The 19395-nt window shown below is 43.6% G+C and overlaps 2 protein-coding genes across 4 annotated transcripts; one reads left to right on the top strand and one right to left on the bottom strand.

The window, feature by feature from the left end:
• Nucleotides 1-30: 30 nt before the first annotated feature.
• LOC118375091 (leukotriene B4 receptor 1-like) lies at nucleotides 31-3339 on the bottom strand. Of its 3 annotated transcripts, XM_035761585.2 has the most exons (4): nucleotides 3069-3339; nucleotides 1591-2134; nucleotides 1049-1258; nucleotides 31-534 (listed from the first exon to the last, which is right to left on the bottom strand). In XM_035761585.2, exons 2-4 carry the CDS (start codon nucleotides 2131-2133, stop codon nucleotides 136-138), a joined length of 1152 nt encoding a protein of 383 aa, XP_035617478.1. In that variant the 5' UTR covers nucleotide 2134; nucleotides 3069-3339; the 3' UTR covers nucleotides 31-135. The 3 variants fall into 3 exon arrangements, with proteins under 3 accessions (XP_035617478.1, XP_035617477.1, XP_035617480.1); XM_035761584.2 differs by lacking the exon at nucleotides 3069-3339 and having other exon boundaries at nucleotides 1591-2226; XM_035761587.2 differs by lacking the exon at nucleotides 3069-3339 and having other exon boundaries at nucleotides 406-534; nucleotides 1015-1258; nucleotides 1591-2226.
• A 5984-nt stretch (nucleotides 3340-9323) lies between these two features.
• Nucleotides 9324-16700, top strand: LOC118375089 (leukotriene B4 receptor 1-like). Its single transcript, XM_035761581.1, has 4 exons — nucleotides 9324-9516; nucleotides 13876-14441; nucleotides 15466-15736; nucleotides 15879-16700. Exons 2-4 carry the CDS (start codon nucleotides 13936-13938, stop codon nucleotides 16272-16274), a joined length of 1173 nt encoding a protein of 390 aa, XP_035617474.1. The 5' UTR covers nucleotides 9324-9516; nucleotides 13876-13935; the 3' UTR covers nucleotides 16275-16700.
• Nucleotides 16701-19395: the final 2695 nt, after the last annotated feature.

Below are 19395 nucleotides of genomic sequence, written 5' to 3'. Positions count from 1 at the left end.
GATTGATTAGGAAACTCTTAGAGGTGAGATCGACATTCACAACAAGACAGCTATCAGAAGAGTCATGACCGACTGGCAAGCAATAGCATGCAGGACTTTCACAATCAGTCCAGTCATTTCTTTGCCTTCAGGGAATTAGTTTCCCTCCTCTTTTCCTGGAACTATTGTCATCTCTTTTTCTTGTTCTGCCTCCTCGTCCTCCACCTCTCTTTTCCCTGGAACCATTGTCATCTCTTCAACCTCTCCCTCTGGTTTCCCACCTCCCCAGTCCTCCTTGTCTTTCTCTCTACCGCTACCATCATGCTTTGCTCTCACGCTGGGCATGTCCATGTTGGAGGCCGTGCCCTCAAGCAGCTGTGCCACGCCCCCCAAACACCTGGAGGAGGAGCCGTAGATTGTGAGGGAGGAGCCAGCCATGGTATAGAGCAGAGGGTTGACAGCACTGCTGAGGTAAGCTACAGCTATGACCACTGTCCTAGCTCTCAGACAGAACCCCAGCAAATCCGTGGAAGACCCGGAGAGAACGGCCCCCACCTGAAACAAGGAATCATAAGTTTCATTATGAACTTGAACTATGTCTACAGACAGTAGATTTGTGATTTAATGCTATTTTTTTTTACCCCCAATTTCGATCTTGTCTCATCGCTGCAACTCCCCAACGGGCTCAGGAGGCAAAGGTCGAGTCATGATTCCTCCGAAACATGACCCGCCAAACCGTGCTTCTTAATACCCGCACCAATGTGTCAGAGAAAACACTGTTCACCTGACGACTGAGGTCGGCCTGCATGCGCCCGCCCCGCCACAAGGAGTTGCTAGAGCGCGATGTGCTAACTAAAGTAATACCCCTTGACTTATTCCACGTTTAGTTTCACAGCCTGAATTCAAAATGTGTTAAATAAAAAAGGTTCATCGTCAATCTACACACAATACCCCATAATGACAAAGCGAAAACAGATTGACATTTTTTTTTTTTTGCTAATTTATTACAAGTTTTAAAAAAAATACTTTATTTACATAAGTATTCAGACCCTTTAATATATATGCCCACTTGCAGGATGTTGACCAGGTGGTACGGAGCCCACAAGAGGGCAAAAGTCACGACTATCAGTGTGATGAGGCGGTTGGTCTTCCTGTAGGAGCGGTGGTGCCAGTGGGAACGGCTGGATGCTAAGGCATGAGCGATGCGTAAGTAGCAGAACGTCATGATGCTGAAGGGGACCAGGAACGCAGTAACTGTTTCTAGGGAATAGTGGAACACCTGGTGGAGAGGATAGGACGAGAAACGATTTGATTTCATTATTAAAGTGTCTTCAGGATGCCAAGCCCACATGGGGTTACATTTTAGTACGAGTGTAATTACATATTTTATCTACTTAAATTGCAGTTCTTGTCTGTTACAAATAAATGCATCAAAAACTATGTTGACAGATTGATCAATTGTTTTAGCTATATCCACATCTATTTAGAATAAATATGCATATAGAATTGAAAAAAATCTACGATATGTTTTATGGAAAACAGATGAAATAATGTGGGGTACAATACTAAAATAACAAGATGTATGAAGGAATATTCTGTCAGTAAAGTTACCTGGTGGGCGGGCCCGGGGTGATGCGTGGTACACTCCCCCTTTCGGACCTGGCGGTACACAAGCTGAGGAGTGGGCAGCACTGAAGCCAGCGCCCACACCACACCCATGATGGGAAAGAGCCTCGACTTCGTCCGGACGCGCTGGGACCAGAAAGGGCGTAGCACGCCATGGAGTCGGTCGACCCCCATCAAGGTAATCAATAGGATGCTGAGGTACATGTTAATGCCACAGACATAATGCAGGAGCTTACACATTATCTCTCCAAACTCCCAGACTCTGGCCTTGAAGAGCTGGTGAATAAAGAAGGGTGCGGAGAGCAGCACGAGTGCGTCAGCGGCCGCTAGCTGGAGGATTAAGAGGGACGTGATGGAACGGCGACTCAGGCGGAATAGTATGGTCCAAACCACTAGGAGGTTTCCGGGGAGACCCAAGGCCATAGCAACCAGGAGAAAGGAGATTCCAACAGAATAAGGGATGGAGGGGTTGGGAGCGGATGAGTCTGTAGAGAAGTAGGTGGTGGTATTCCATGCTGTGGATTCCATCCTGAGAGTCGGAATCAAGAGACAGAGAGGGAGAGCGAGACAGACCGAGAGAGACGTAAAACAAGTGGGGGAGGAAATGGATGATTTTATCATTGAGAAAGAGGAAGTTGCTTGATTCGTTGTTTAGCAACCCTGTGACACAGATTATTGTGAAATGTATTTGTGTGCAGTACATTTTGTAGTGAATTTCAATCACAGATAAAGACAGTAGGTTACTTAAGACTGACAGGAAAGGAGGATGGGTGGGCATATAGCATGAAAGTCCAGCAACCCGAAGGTTACGGGATTGAATCTCAACATAGACAACTATTACATTTGAGCTAGCAACTACATTGCAAACCCTTCCCCTAACCTTAACCCTTTAACCTAACCTTAACCATTTAACTACTTAGCTATCATGTTACCTGACGCTAACCTTAACCCCCAAACCTAACTATTCTGCCCTTGAGTTGCGTTCTCATACAAAACTAGACACATGGCTAACAACAAGTTTTCAATAAAACTCCCAAGGCGTGACTTTTCTTGAATGAATATATTAAAAACGTTTGTTGTGAAACTGCAAAACACAAAAAATAATATACTTTAGTATTAAATTCACACCGACATACTGTAGCTGTACATTATACATTTGAAGTTGCATAAATACAAAGCACCATATAGCTAATAGTTCCTCATATGGTAATTGGCTAACTCCTTTCGTTACTCTAATAATGTACAACCATCTATGTAGAATAACAAAGCATATTACACTAGAAACAGTTAAGTATATTTTACAATTCGTTTGCATGACCCACGAGCAAAGAAATACAGCTAATGACATACATGAAAGGCATTGCAATTTGTGTGAGTAAATTCAACCAACATTGATATATATGTAAGCAACTCTATCAATAACAAGATTATCATCATTAGCTAAATGCTTGAATCGAACTTACAAACAAATATTTTCCAAGGCTGAAGCGTGACAAGAAATAACTACACCGAAAGACTGGCACGGTGGCGTTGTTCTTAGTTGCTTCTATGCGTGCAGAACAAATTCTCTACTTCCTTTTTGCGTAGTCTTTCTAAGTACCAGAAAGCTCCACTAGGTGGCGAATAACACCATGGAACACAATGAAAATACATTTTAACCATTGTAATAAAATAATCTGTTACATTCTAACAGGATGGCAGCCTGGTATAATGAAATTGTGCCACTATGAAATAAAACATATCAAGAAAGAAATAATGTCCTTTGTATTATTATCTTTTGTCTCTAGGATGCTTCAGAAAGAAGAACAACAATCTCTGAGATTGGTCTCAGAAACACCTTAGCAGCTCCTTGCTTGACAATTTTTAGTTCTACTTTCCTAACCTTTTTGTCAGTACTGGGAAAGGTTTTGACCACAAGCCTGACCATCCAGTCATTTCTGTGTGCCTGACTGTCTTTCAATAAGACAACATCTCCCACTATTACATTTGGCTTTTCTGCTGTCCATTTTCTGCGTCTCTGCAGCGTTGTCAGGTATTCCTGTCTCCACCTTTTCCAAAAGGTGTCAGCGAGACACTGGACTTGCTTCCATTGTTTTCCATGAAGGTCGTTCATGCTGAAGTATCCAGAAAGGGCTGAGGAAGTGCTGGTCTTTTGTGTCAGTAACATTGAGGGTGTGAGAATGGCAGGCATGTCAGGGTCGGTTGACACCGACACTAGAGGTCTCGCATTGATTATTGCCAGAACTTCAGACATAAGAGTGCTCAAGACCTCATGTGTGAGACGAGTGGAGCCCGTCTGAAACATCATAAACAGCATAAGCATCAAGGATACAACCACAATGAGTCTCTCCCAAGAACCACCCATATGAGACGAGTGTGGAGGATTAAATATCCAAGTACATCCCTTATCTGAGAGGTAATTTAGTCAGTTCTCTGAGTCATTTGTGTCGATACCCAGTTCCCTGCAGGCACCTATAAAGTTTGTACCTCGATCAGACCGTAGCACTTTTGCTGGACCACGGATAGAGAAAAAAACGCCTCAGCGCGTTGATGAAGCTGGATGTGGATATGGATTCGATGAGCTCGATATGGACTGCTCTACTAGACATACATGTAAAGAGCACCGCCCATCGCTTGGAGTCTGCGCTACCACCTCTAGTGCGACGAGTTATGACATTCTATGGTCCGAACACATCAAGTCCAACGCTGGTGAATGGTGGTTCAGATGTGACTCTGTCTGAAAAATGACAGCCCTGGTGAGCCACTTGCTCGTGATAATGTCTTGCCAGCAGAGTGGTGACATGATGTGTCCGTGGGATGATGATGATGAGGATGTTTGTCGTCTTGTGACATGTCGGCGGAGGATAAGCAGCCTCCCACACTCCGCAACCCATCCTCATCAATCACTGGGTTCAGCTTTTTGAGTGTACTTTGTTCTGGGAACTTTTCCTTTTTCAGGGCATTTGAATTCCTCTCTGAAGGATTCATGTTGCACACAGTGAATGATTGCTGTTTTGGCTTGTGACGACTCACTTGTACCGCATGGTTTATTACAGTCATGCCAGCCTCTGCAGCTGGTGTTGTCCGCACCTTCATGGAAGGATCTGGGAACATGAATGAGTCGTGCTGTGGCTCTATTGAGAGCTTTCCAGCTTGAGAACCGAGTTGAACTCCAGAAACCTTAGAGGCGAAGACAGTGATGTCTGTTTGAATCTCTGCGTCTGCGTGAGGCTCTATAATGTCAAAATGTATGTTCTCTGGTTCACTTGAGTTTGTTTGGGTCCGGAAAGGTGGACCTGAGAACCAACTGGTGTACTTCAAGAGCGCAGTAAGCATAGGCCTGGTTGAATGGTCTGCCAGTGTTTACATAACACCACTGGTCTGGATGGGTAGACTTTCTGATGCGAGTTACCCTATTGGCAACATACACATAGAATCTTTTGGTGACATTGTGGATATAACCGAGAACTATCTTACTGTCTGTGTTGAATTTGGCCGCATTTACATCAATGTCAATTTAGTCTCTGATCAGTTCATACATCTCAACAGCTAGCAAAGCCACACACAGTTCTAGGCGTGGGATAGTGTGGGCCGGACGAGGGGCCAATTTTGATTTCCCCATGACAGATCCAACATGGCATTGACCTTCCGAGTCAATAACTCTCAGGTAGGCTACCGCTCTTATTGCTACTGTAGAGGCATCCGAGAAGATGTGTAGCTCTCTTTGAGTGGAAGACAAGGAGACTGGGATGTAGGTCCACTGAATATAAATATGTTCCAACTCAATCAAAGATTCCTTCCACATTTTCCATTTCTCTTCTTTTTCTGTGGGAAGAGGGGCATCCCACTCACTCTGATCAGAAGAGAGTTCTCTGGGCCTCCCGGGTGACGCAGTGGTTAAGGGCGCTGTACTACCAGAGACCCTGGGTTCGCGCCCAGTCTCTGTCGTAACCGGCCGCGACCGGGTGGTCCGTGGGGTGACGCACAATTGGCCTAGCGTCGTCTGGGTTAGGGAGGGCTTGCCCGGTAGGGATATCCTTGTCTCATCGCGCACCAGCGACTCCTGTGGCGGGCCGGGCGCAGTGCACGCTAACCAAGGTTGCCAGGTGCACAGTGTTTCCTCCGACACATTAGTGCGGCTGGCTTCCGGGTTGGATGCGTGCTGTGTTAAGAAGTAGTGCGGCTTGGTTGGGTTGTGTATCAGAGCACGCATGACTTTCAACCTTCGTCTCTCCCGAGCCCGTACGGGAGTTGTAGCGATGAGACAAGATAGTAGCTACTAAAAACAATTGGATACCACGAAATTGGGGAGAAAAAGGGATAAAGGTATTAAAAAAGAAGAGTTCTCTGATTAAGGCTTTACCTTGCATTGTTATTGGAGCCACGAACCCAAGGGGGTCATAAAGACTATTCACTGTGGACAGGATGCCTCCACATAAAAGGCTTCATTTACAGGGCTTTCTTTTCCAGGGACACCTGGAATGAGAAGCTGTCTGTTTCCAGGTTCCAGGAAAGTCCCAGACTCCGTTGAAAGGGGAGAGGATCCACTCCTAGATCCAGATCTTTTCAATCTTTTGCACGATCCTCCATAGGGAAAGCTTCCATAACTGTTTTGCTATTGGATGCAATCTCGTGTAGTTTCATGTTGGACTCCGCCAACATTGCTTGTGTTTTTCTTAGAATGTTGATAGCTTCTTCTGTAGTAGCTACTGATGTCAGCCCATCATCGACGTATAAGTTCCTCACTACATATTGCTTGGGTTCTGACCCGTGTTCCTTCTCACCCTGTAGCGCTGTTAGTCTCATGCAGTAGATGGCTACGGCTGGTGAAGGGCTGTTCCCAAATAAATGGACTTTCATCCTGTACTCAATTATGTTTCTATCTGGGTTGTTGTCTTCAAAAACAGTAAAACATTTGTTGCACATCTGCCGTTAGTGCAATGCAATCCTTGAGGAAACGCATTAGGACACCCAAGAGTGTGTTGTTTAAGTCTGGACCACTGAGCAGAACATCGTTAAGTGACACGCCTTGACACTTAGCACTGGTGTCAAATACTACTCTTATTAGTTCAGGCTTTTGTGGATGGTAAACACCAAATATGGGCAGATATCAACGTTCTTTGTCTCCCTCTAGTGGCGGTGAAGGTTCGGCTTGGTCCTTCTCCAGCATCTTTTGCACGAAGTCAATAAAATTACGCTTCATGTCAGGCTTTTTGTCTAAAGTCCTGCGAAGTGATGTGAGACGGTTCATGGCCTGCTCCCTGTTATTGGGAAGGCGGCGTCTAGCAGGGCGAAAGGGTAGTGGAGCCACCCAGTTGTTTCCATCATCCTGGAAAATCTGTTTGTCCATAATGTCCAAGAAGGCTTTGTCCTCCACTGATGGTGCTGGTTTATCATCGTCTTGCGTTTTGTCGAACACGGAACATCCCAGGCTGTCTGTGTTCACAGTTGTGCTTGGATCTGTCGAGTGCAATGTAGAGGGAGAGATGTGTTTCTGAACTACGCTGTTGTCGTTCTCTTTTACCTGGATGATGTCAGGGCAAGGGCTCAGATAGGATGTGCGACCATTTTGAAGTATGTTTGTCCTGAAGACGTTAACATTGGCTGGTCGGTGAGCCGTTCCCAGACAGACCTCACCCACAATGACCCACCCGAGGTCGAGTCGCTGTGCATAAGGAGTGTCGTGGGGCTCATTGATTTGTCCTCGTACCTTGTGTACCCTTAAGATGTCTCGTCCTAAGAGCAGGAGGATGGGAGCGTCTGGGTCCGCAGCTGGTATTTTGTCCATAACTGGTTGCAGATGGGGATGATGATACGCAATGTCGGGGGAGGGAATCTCCATCCTATCGTCTGGCATCATATCACACTCTATCAGAGTAGGGAGAGTGAGCTGCATGTGTCCATCTATAGACTCCACCATGAAGTTGATGGCTCTCCTGCCTAAAGTCTCTGTTACCCCAGAACACGTCTTCATGGTGTATGGAGCAGAGTTGTCATTGATGTTGAAGAGATTGAAAAACTCTGTCTTGGCCAGAGATTTGTTACTCTTTTCATCAAGCACCACATACATTTTGACAGCTTTCTCTCTTTTCCCAACCGGATAAGCTTTGACTAGGCATATTTTTGAACATGATCTTGGATTGACTGCGTCACCATACATCTCCGTACACCTTGAGGTGACAGATAGAAGAGCATCGTCACCTTGCTCCCCGCCATGCTCTGTCTCTGTTGTAGCGGTGGCTGTATTTGAAGGGGCTGGGCTTGGATGCAGAGCAGCAAGATGTCTGTCGCACTCAGAGCACTTGATTGACACCTTACAGTCTTTAGCTCTGTGCTGAGTTGACCCACAACATCGGAAACAAATGCCATTGTCTTTTGAGATATGATTTGCGCTCATCTAGAGTTGTGTATCTAAACCCACAACACTTTTTAAGAGGATGAGGCTTGTTATGTATTGGGCAGTGATGGTCAGGGTTTTCAACCTTTGTCTTACTGGGTTTGGTTTGGTGGTCTGAGGCCTCGGATGACGCATCTGTTTTGTATACAGTCACAGGTGTCTTGCTGCTGTACCTGGCAGGTTTCTCACTTTTCATAGACACCTGGTTAGTTGAGGTGTAGAGGGTGAAACTGGGGTCATTTCTAGTTTTCAACCTGATGAATCTCGAGAAGAACAAGAATGGTAGGAATGCTACCCGATAGTCCTCCTTGTATTTGGATCCCTGTTCAATCCATTTTTCTTGTAAACTGAATGGAAGTTTCTCTACAATAGGGTTTACCCCCCTGGCGGATAAATTCAAGTCTCTGGTCGCATTGAGAAAGGATGCTTTCCATGCCCAATAATTTTCAGGGCGATCATCAAACTTCAGGAGTCCTGAACTCACCATCTCACGGTGTAGGAGGTACTTGATGAGGTCTGGTGACACTTGTGACTCAGGGAAGCTTTGTGTGTATGACTAGAAGTGGGCTTGTTTTCCATTTCCACCTTTCTGCTGTTCATTTCTTCCCAATATGCTGAAGAGGCTCCTCCATCTCTCGCTGTCGGACTCTTGGCTCTGCTTGTTGTACAGTAGACTGCTGGTCTTCCCTAGGAACAGAGGCTAGATGTCCTAACCGACTTGCCAAAACTATAGTTTGTTAACAATACATTTGTGGAGTGGTTGAAAAACGAGTTTTAATGACTCCAACCTAAGTGTATGTAAACTTCCGACTTCAACTGTAGCAAAATTCCAAATGCCAACAAAGTAAAACACCTCATTGCATAGCAGTATCAAAGCAGGTCCCCCTCTCTCCCACCACACAGGGAACCCCACATTCCTCTAAATTCCCACCAACTTGAAATATCCCACTGTGCACAGACATCAATTCAATGTCTATTTCATGTTGTTTCAATGTAATTGAATTGAAATGACATGGGAACAAATGTCGATTCACCCATTGTGTGCCCGGCGGGATGGTGCCAGGGAAATGAAGAGAGCAAGCAGGTGAGTAAGAAAGACAACAGACTACAAAGACGGATGGATATTTGACAGTATGACGTGTATATTTTACGTTATTGCGTATGCTTAATGCAATAGGATTGGTCAACATAAATGACCAGGTTGGAACAGAAGGCTCTCATCGCATTTGAACATGGTCAAATGGGATGAGCACAGACTTACTTCCTTATTTGTTGTGATATCACATCCCCAGTGCTTCCCCTCGCATTGCGTTCAAGAACATGACGCAATAATGGCAGAAGGAGTACAAGAGTGAGTAAAGAGAGGAGAGAAGGAAGACTGAGACGTGGAGGCAAGTGGACGGACGGGCAGTCAGATCGGCGGACAGATCAAACATTTACAAAATAGCCAACAAAAGCACTTCCTGTGGATTTGCTCTGAGAAGATCACGCCACAAGTGAACCAGCTCATAAAGGTCAGCGTTGTGTTAGTGTAAAAGCCAATATACATTTTTTTATATATTTGTTGATACAAACATTGTCTATAGTGTTCAGAATGAAACGTTTTTGGAGGGGAGGTGTGTTTTATTGTCCCTTGTTTGTGACAATGTGATGTCCATGTGCGTGTATGACTGTATGGGATGATGTGTTGAAGATAGGCATGCAAAGATCCTGAACTTTTCAGTGCTTATTGGAAATACAGCCACAGGGAACTAGCTGTAAACAAGTCCCTCTGACCTTTTGTCCAGTTCTTATTTGGAGCCAGATCTGGCCAGAACAGGATCCGGAACCTCTAAATTTGGGACTGTTTCATTCCGGAACCCATTTGCCAGGATTCGGTAACTCTCATGGCATGAAAAATTATTTCCACCAGGGTTGCAACTTTCACGGGGGACAAGTGACAGTTTTATCATTGGAATGTGATATAAAACAGTAAACACTGGACAAGCCAGATGCTATTTTAAGGCAGTCTGACAAACTTCCAAGGTTGATTTCCAAACTGTATCAAGGGATGATTGAGGCTTTGCCCCAAGGACACAAAACAAACATTTGAGGAAGACCTGGGAGACGCTACTGGTAATGATGAGAGAATACAGAACTGTTAGAATGCCCAGTCATGTTCATATAATCTCACCGATAAATGACTGCAGTTTAAGACCATCCATAGAACGTACTATATGCCAGTGAAACTGAACATCATGCACTCAGAAATTGTATTATTCTGCTGGAGGTGTAAAACACGAAAGGGGAGATATTTGCATATGCTATAGTCTTGTGAAGGCTGACTGAATTCTGGCAAATAGTATGTTCTTTTATCTCAGCAACTCTACAGATTCTTCCTACTCCCTGTTTTTGTTTGCTTGGTAATGTTGATACTGGAGACTTACCAGACAAAACTGCGTAACCTAGCATTTATACTGGCTAATACATGCATTGCCATTAATTGGAAGGTTGGTTATCCTTCCACAATGTATGGAACAAATGTCAAGTTGTGTACAGTATCACTAGATTTGTTTTAGGATTCAGGGTATACTGTGCAACTTTCATAAGGTTTGGATGCCTTATATGGAATACTGTACGACAAAAGGAGTTGGTCTTGAAAACATGTCCACGTCAGAGGAGATTTAGGCGATCCCTAGCTGCCGGGCTGCTGAGTCCTGGCCTTGGGGATCTGCTGTACTGTTGTCACTCTGGCCTTGGACTAACAGACCTCTGAAAACAATAATGAATGTTTCACTAAGATCCTAAAGCTGATTGGGGTGTGTTGGGTTGGGGCGCTACAGGGCTGTGTGGACCGCTAGGGGCAGGACGGGGTGACCCAGCTATATTGTGTACAAGTGAAAAGAGCTCTACAGTACTATTAGGCCTATGATATGAATTATATGGAGGGTGAACTGTTTCTGTGTCTTAATGTGTAGGTGTATGTGTGTTTTCATTCAGCTTTTTTTCCCCACGCCTTTCCCGTGAGACGTTAAAAAAAACATGTGAAGGAAGTGGTGTTGGGGAGAGAACTGAGTTATTGACTAGACTGGTGGTGTCGTGAGTGTAGGAGGCTCGGGTTGGCTGGGCGGTCTGGCTGAAATTTGTAATAGAGGATGTCTTAAAGACAATCAAAAGTTGTCTTTGTACTTTGTTTGTAAGAGTTGTTCATTTGTTAGGCTATTGGTTATAGGTGCAACACAATACTGATTATTGAATTATCATGGCTCTAGTTCAGTCAATCACTTACCTAGCTTGATGACTGTGGGAATTGTTGCTTACTTTTTGTTGTTCTACATAGAGATGGCTAGAAGGGCCATGGGTCATATTAGATTATGTAGAAATGCAGGAAATGTGCTTTAGATGCCCCAAAAAATGGGAGGGCCCCCAGACCGCTGCCAAGTTATGTCCCCCGCTGAAAATAGCACTGCTGGGCGATTTAAAAGTCATAGTCAATTGATCAATAGTATAATAATTCTCTGAGCAAAAAACTTTATTTAATTTTATTTACAATTATGTCGAATCTATGAGAATAGAAAGGTTCAGAACTTTTGTAAAACATCACAGCACAGTTGAAAAATATTTGGCAAATAGAAATTGAAAAAGTGGATGGTGTTCAGAGATAGATGGGAGGGGTTGAGTGGAGCTGAAGGATGGAACTAGATACAAACAAAAGATAATTATTGTAAAATATACTGTGTCCGTAAAATGTATATAGTATGTATAGGCTGAAGTATAAGCCTAAGTGTTGTTGTCCATTAGTTTACTCCAGGTAGGGGAGGGATGGTAGGGTTAGAGAAAAATAATAAAGGAAAATATATAAAAGTTTCGACAGTTACTGGAACTGTATATATTTACCCCCCAAAATATATGGGGGATTGGAAATGATGCGGACATTCACATTGATGGAAGCAACAATCTATCTGCAATATTAAAGCTGATCTTCCCCCTAAAAATATATATATATGTATTATTTTGCATTATTATGTCCCCACCACATAAAACCAAAGTTGCAGCCCTGATTTCCACTGTTTGCAATGTAAAAAATGTGGCTTATTCAAATGGACTCCTATGGCAGTTTCCTGGCTGCCCCCTACAAAATGTAACGTGAAAACGTGCCTGATAATTGATTCTTGTGTGGCTGGACCAGTTTTTTTTATTTTGCTCAATATTGCAGCCTATACAGAACAACGTGTAACCAGTGCCGTCGGGAATAGCTCGCCTGTATCTCACACAGTTTTTCTTTCTTTTATTTGACCTTTATTTAACAAAACTACAATGCAATTCACTTTCTATGATCTCTCTCTCTCGCCCTACTCTGATAACCATGAGCCTGCAACTCATCTCTCCAGCGTTGCACTTTTGTCATTTATTTCCTTATAGAATCATAGGCACGCGAAGGCTTCTGAAGGTGCCACTGCACCCCTGATAAATTGAAATACATTTGTCAAAATTAAAGAATTACTGCTATCAGTTCAGAAAGAATTGAAATAATTTTGAAAACTACACCAGGAGTAGGCCTATAAATTGGCCATAGATAATTAATGGTTTATTTAACAAAATTGCCTGTGTGTAGCCCACCCAGCTAGCACAGTGGATCTGGGCCGATTCCGGCTGGGAGCAGGGGCACTCAGCTGAGAGTCAGACTCTGTCTATGTCATGTGGCCCGGAGTCTGGGCTGTCTTCGGCAGTATTACTTATGCCTAGGATGTGGGGATTGAGCTCGGGCCGATTCCGGTGTGAGTTATCTGGCCAAAATGTATTACTTGGGGCTCGGGCCGATTGGGGCTACTCCCTGGCAGATGATTACACGGGCTGCTTTATATAACATTTAATTATTTATTTTTCCATATTTTTTGTCCTTGTTTCTGTGATAAAAAAAAAATACAATTAACATTTAAATAAAATTCTTTAAAAGTCCTGTGTAGTAGTTTGATACTTTGTGCAGGGCAATTGATAAGCATTACAGATGCTGGGTCGAGACTTGTGCCGGCTGCTTCTGGGCCAATTCCTCATTGCTAGCTGGGCAATCACCAGGCATGCCTACAGTCGGGAACCTGCAGCAAATCTGTCAGTCTTGCAGCCAAAACTGTTTACAGTCGGGAACGCACTGAAAATCTGTCAGTCATGCAGGCCTTTACCGATATTTCAGATACAATCACGTCAAAAATACAGGTTGGAAAGAAAATGGATTCTGTTGAAAAGAGAAGACTATTCTGTCTGTAGGCTACCAAGTTTTCAACTTCCAAATAGGCCTATTGAGCAAACAGCATTGTTTACCAAGTAAAACAAGAGAGAGACGTTTTACCACGAGCACAACGCCAGTGAGTGAAACTGGAAAGTTTTTTAGGACTATAATTTCCTCCTGGTATTGTACAATATGTGTCTCCACACACATAGATCTAGGCTATTGATGTATTGAAGACCAGGTAGTTTTTATTGATCTCAGATTAAATAAATAAAGGTTAAATTAAAAGATTCTTACTTTGTTAGTGTCAAAGTAGCCTGTCATTTTGATCACAATTATGTAGAATTGCGGTTATAAAGGTCACCTTTTCCACAAACTCTAGGCTACAAAATGTTTTCCCCATGTGTACAACTTCTGCAAGCGCCTCTACTGAACTATGCCAGTATGCAAAAGCAGAGCTTCAGTTTGCTCTTTGTGGTCTAGGCTGGGTAACCAAAAAGCACTTTGTGACAAATGTATGTTGATGAAAAAGTGCTTTATGGATATATTTGATTCAATTCTCTCTTCAGGAATTGTGTAATATCCATTGTTGTCCTCTCATTCTGTGTCTCTTGCTTCTATTCATAGAGCTATATTTCATACCATGTGTTCTAATTCTATTCAACAGTAGTGAGGACTGCGAATCCCAAAGTTCTACAAACCAAAGATTCTTCAATTCCCTCCCTAAATGGCGTCAGACCTCTCCATCTCCGCTGCACCCCCCAGCTCCCCTCCACCTCTCCTCTCGCCTCCTCTCCTTTCTCACCAGTCAAACCAGATCGGCATCTCCATCCTGGTCCTAGCATTCGTCTTCGGTTTCCCCGGTAACCTATTTGTTGTGTGGTCGGTGCTGTGCCGTGTGAGGCATCGGTCAGTTACCTGCCTGCTCGTCTTAAACCTCGCTGTGGCCGACGCGTTGGTGTTGCTAAGCTCCCCGCTTTTCCTGCGCTTCCTGGCAGGCGGACGAGGCTGGGAGTTCGGGGCGGTGGCCTGTAAAATGGTACACTACCTGTGCTGTGTCAACATGAACGTGTCCATCTACCTGATCAGCCTGATGAGCTTGGATCGCTGGCTGGCCGTGGCAAGGCCATTCCTGGCCCAAAGGATGAGGACCAAGAAAACCCTGATGGCTGTTCTACTGGGGATCTGGGTGCTGGCTTTCGTCTTGGCACTGCCCATGGCCTTCTATCGCAGGTAAGGCTGTTTGCATGGGTTGTGTGTGTGTGTGAGAGAGGCATGAGAGAGATTAAATATTAAAATACACACACTAATGTTACTGTAATTTAATTATGCCAATGTGTTTTCATTAATTGAAAACCCTTAATCTATTTCATGAGAATTTGTAAGATTCTTGTTTGCATAAAATAGACGGAGACCAGTCTTTTCAATAATAGGTAACAGAATTTATTCTCGGAGCGCACTGCCACTTCACCACGAGCAACAGTTTATATACAAAACATGACGTCATTTCATTGCTTAACAGAAACCCTTCCTCTCGACAGGGACAAAGTGAGGTGAAAAGTTAATTCTAACTTACTAACACACTCCCAGGTAACTTTTGACCCCTCAACATTATCGATCACCACTTAGCTGACAGTTCTAATTAACAGAAAACCTAGGAATGCACTCACTGTCTTATCTAAAAACCCCAGAGCTCAGTTTCGTCGGTTCAACCATAGGTTAACGACCTTGTCTGTTTACACAGTCCACTTCTTTCTTCCTAGTTGGAATGGTGTTTATTAACTTGAATTACTCCTTGTCTGTGTCACACAATCCCCTCTTATGAACTCATATTGTCAATCAGATATAATAAAACAGAGTATAAGTTTACTTAGTTACAGTTCTATTTGAAATGGGGATATTGTTTATTCATTTACTCATAATAATTATAACAACTAACAAAAAAGCTTATTCTTCAATACTAATCTGAAGATTTTTTGTTTGCATTACAGGCTGTTTTTTGTGTAGTTCTTGAGCTCTTATACACTTCTCTAATAACCGGCGCAGTATGGCTGCAATAAAGACAACCTGGAACACTCCCATTGTCTCAATCAAACAAACTCTCTCTCTCTCTCTTTTTTTTCTTATGCATTCCTCAAGTCACACACTGTGGTCCTGGGGAACATCCATGAGACCCATCATGTCTCCTTCATGTTGTAAAATGTCTCTCTCACTCTCTCTCTCTCTCTCTACTTACCTTACCTACCTACCTACCTAGTAACCTGAAGCTGCACATGAACAGCTCCGTGACCGTCTGCATGTCGTACCACTGGAAAAGTGTGGGTCACCAGGTGTTCCAGTACCTGTTTGAGACCGTCCTGGGCTTCTTCCTCCCCTTCACTTTCATCATCGTCTGCTACACCTCCGTCATCTCTGGACTACGCAGGGCCATGTTCCAGCACAAGGGACGGGGAAACCGTCTCATCCTCCTCATCATCGGCACCTTCGCTCTCTTCTGGCTGCCCTACCACGTGGTCAACATCTTACAGGTATGAGAGTTTGACAATATATTTCTAGGTACTGCGCATTATTAAGCAGTTCATTTGTTTTGTGTCATACAGGTATAATAACAGGTATAAGTCCTATCTGTCTCTCTTGTATCTACCTCTCAACTCTTTGTCTCTCTCTCAGGTGATTGGTCTACTTGGTGGTAACGACACTCTGTTTAAAGCGGCCGCGGTGGCCCGTCCCAACGTCACAGCGCTCGCTTTCCTGAGCAGCAGCGTGAACCCTGTGCTGTACGTGTTCGCTGGCAGCTCCCACATCCGCCAGGCCGGCCTCAGCTTCATGGCCAAGCTCTTCGAGGGCACCAACATTGAGGGAGGGACCTCTGCCTCCTTTACCCGCAGCACGAAGTCCAGCCGGAGTGGTTCCTCGGCCCCGCTGTCACTCAAGCTGGGGCGGTCGGGGAAGGGGAAGGGGAAGGAGGGGGATGGGAATAGTGTGACGGAGCTGCAGGAAGCTGAGGTCAAGGTTAAGTCCAAGCCGGAGCTCAAGACTTTGACCTCCAATGATCAGTTGGAGTAGTGTTACTTTTTGTGGCCTACTGTACTAGTCATAGGTTTACCGTATTTAATGTATTTCGCAGATCTTTGATACAATTTGTGCTTTATAGCTAGTGTTTGTGGTTGCCTCCATGCAATTTCTGGATAATAATATTATAAAATATCCTTCAAGTTTTAACCTGTTAACAAATCGAGTCAATGGCTGTGCCAATGGCTAGTTGAGCAAATTGAAGTGTTTTCTTCTCATGCACAATGCAAGGCATTATGACTGGGATATGAGGTAACAACAGGGCCTTGCCTATGTTAAGTGTTTTAAAAAGTACAGAAGTGTTTGTTAGGCATTTAGCCTGTGTTTTTAAAATATGCTTAAATTATTTAAAGAGAAAAAAGTGATTATTAATTCTGTTGATAAGTGTTTGGGAAATAAAGATATACATGGTTTTAAAAAGGTAGTAGTGGTGATATTTTATTCAGTACAGAATTTTTTAGGCAGCTTTACTTGCCACTTCCTGTGGCTCAACCATACATACCCAGGGTAAGTTGTGCCAAAATAACACTTTTTTTTATACAAGCTATATATATACATATACAAGTATGGCCACACAGTCGTGGGTGAACAGGGAGTACAGAAGAGGGCTGAGCACACACCCTGGTGGGGCCCCAGAGTTGAGGGTCAGCGAAGTGGAGATGTTGTTTCCTACCTTCACGACCTGGGAGCGGTCCGTCAAAAGTCCAGGACCAGGTTGCACAGGGAGGGGTTGAGACACAGGGCCTCCAGCTTGATAATGAGCATGGAGGGTACTATGGTGCTGAATGCTGAGCTGTAGTCAATGAACAGCATTCTTACATAGGTATTATTTGTGTACAGCTGGCATAGGGCAGTGTGCAGTGCAATGGCGATTGCGTCATCTGTGGACCTGTTGGGTCGGTATGCAAAATTAAGTGGGTCTGGGTGGCTGGTAAGGTGGCGGTGATATGATCCCTGACTAGCCTCTCAAAGCACTTTATGATGACAGAAGTGGGTGCTAGTCATTTAGTTCAGTTATCTTTGATTTCTTGGGTACAGGAACAATGGTAGCCATCTTGAAGCATATGGGGACAACAGACTGGAGATGGAAGAACTGAGATATTTTCAGCTTCCAGGAATTGTGTACAGATCCTTGCGTCATGGGGCCGTGCATTATCATTTTGAAAAATTAGGTGATGGCGGCGGATGAATTCAATGACAGTGGGCCGCAGGATCTCGTCATGGTACCTCTGTGCATTCAAATTGCCATTGATAAAATGCAATTGTGTTTGTTGTCCATAGCTTATGTCTGCCCATACTTCACCGCACCACCACCATGGGGCACTCTGTTCACAACGTTGACAAGAGCAAACCTCTTGCCCACACAATGCCATACACGCTGTCTATGCTGTCAATTCCAATTCAAAAATCTAACTGGCACGAGATGGTGCGCATGCAAGATGAAACATTGCATGAAATACTGAGACTCAGATTTTCACTTAGAAATATACAGTTGAAGTCGGAAGTTTACATACACCTTAGCCAAATACATAAACTCAGTTTTTCCCAATTCCTGACATTTAATCCTAGTAAAAATTCCCGGTCTTAGGTCAGTTAGGATCACCACTTTATTTTAAGAATGTAAAATGTCAGAATAATAGTAGAGAGTGATTTATTTCTTTCATCACATTCCAAGTGGGTCAGAAGCTTACATACACTCAATTAGTATTTGGTAGCATTGCCTTTAAATTGTTTAACTTGGGTCAAATGTTTCAGGTAGCCTTCCACAAGCTTCCCACAATAAGTTGCACTCCCAGAAATCCCAGTTCCACAGTAAATGTTTGTTTTGTTCGATAAAGTCCATAATTTATGTCCAAATACCTCCTTTTTGTTCACGTGTTTAGCCCAGTAATCCACTAGGTCCACTAGGTCGTGACTCACTGGTCCAAACTTGAGGTCCTCTGCCTCGTTGGTGTAGTGGTCCAGGGCGATGAAGAAGACGCCTGACTCCACCTGGTCAAATGTGTTCTCTCTACACACACTGACCTGTCTCCTGAGAAGAACTGGAGTTGGAGTTTACATTTTTTCACATCTTAGTGTTGCATTCAAGGTAACAGTCCATTTTAAGACTGCTGTGGCTGTATCAAAAAGAGGAAAATATGGTTAATAATTTAGCCAAATAAGTGCTAACAAGATGTGGGACTGAGCATAGATGTAAGGCAAGTCCACGATAACAGAGTGATGCTGACGATACATTTTAAAGAGAAAAAATCTTATGTCAAACAAAAACCAATGATTTCCAAGTGAAACAAACTCTATCCACAAGGACTACTTTTAACAATTTTCAATGGTTGGTTTGTTTGATATACAGTTGAAGTCGGAAGTTTACAAACACTTAGGTTGGAGTCATTAAAACTAGATTTTCAACCACTACAAATTTCTCAAACTATGGTTTTTGGCAAGTCGGTTAGGACATCTACTTTGTGCATGACACAAGTAATTCTTCCAATGATTGTTTACAGAAAGATTATTTCACATATAATTCATTGTATCACAATACCAGTGGGCCAGAAGTTTACATACACTGAGTTGACTGTGCCTTTAAATGGCTTGGAAAATTCCAGAAAATGATGTTATGCCTTTAGAAGCTTCTGATAGGCTAATTCACATCATTTGAGTCATTTGAAGGTGTACCCGTGCCTCTTTGTTTGACATCATGGGAAAATCAAAAGAAATCAGCCAAGACCTCAGTCTTGTTCATCCTTGGGAGCAATTTCCAAATGCCTGAAGGTACCACGTTCATCTGTACAAACAATAGTACGCAAGTATAAACACCATGGGACCACACAGCCATCATACCCCTCAGGTAGGAGAGGCATTCTGTCTCCTAGAGATGAACATGCTTTGGTGCAAAAAGTGCAAATCAATCCCAGAACAACAGCAAAGGACCTTGTGAAGATGCTGGAGGAAACAGGTACAAAAGTATCTATATCCACAGTAAAACAAGTCCAATATTGACATAACCTGAAAGGCCGCTCAGCAAGGAAGAAGCCACTGCTCCAAAACCGCCATAAAAAAACAGACTACGGTTTGCAACTGCACATGGGGACAAAGATTGTACTTTTGGTCTGATGAA

The sequence above is a fragment of the Oncorhynchus keta genome, chromosome 13 (genome assembly GCF_023373465.1).
Source record: "Oncorhynchus keta strain PuntledgeMale-10-30-2019 chromosome 13, Oket_V2, whole genome shotgun sequence".
NCBI lineage: Eukaryota > Metazoa > Chordata > Actinopteri > Salmoniformes > Salmonidae > Oncorhynchus > Oncorhynchus keta.
The sequence above is the reverse complement of the archived record's forward strand: the minus strand, read 5'-3'. Positions and strand labels throughout refer to the sequence as shown.

What these genes read in the sequence shown, in the direction of transcription:
- LOC118375091 (XM_035761584.2), bottom strand. Translation starts at nt 2,226, where the DNA reads ATGATAAAATCATCCATTTCCTCCCCCACTTGTTTTACGTCTCTCTCG. An exon ending in ACCCCGGGCCCGCCCACCAG is followed by an intron (nt 1,259 to 1,590) that starts GTAACTTTACTG and finishes CCTCTCCACCAG; the next exon opens with GTGTTCCACTATTCCCTAGA. An exon ending in ACCTGGTCAACATCCTGCAA is followed by an intron (nt 535 to 1,048) that starts GTGGGCATATAT and finishes TCCTTGTTTCAG; the next exon opens with GTGGGGGCCGTTCTCTCCGG.
- LOC118375089 (XM_035761581.1), top strand. Translation starts at nt 13,936, where the DNA reads ATGGCGTCAGACCTCTCCATCTCCGCTGCACCCCCCAGCTCCCCTCCA. An exon ending in CCCATGGCCTTCTATCGCAG is followed by an intron (nt 14,442 to 15,465) that starts GTAAGGCTGTTT and finishes CTACCTACCTAG; the next exon opens with TAACCTGAAGCTGCACATGA. An exon ending in ACGTGGTCAACATCTTACAG is followed by an intron (nt 15,737 to 15,878) that starts GTATGAGAGTTT and finishes TCTCTCTCTCAG; the next exon opens with GTGATTGGTCTACTTGGTGG.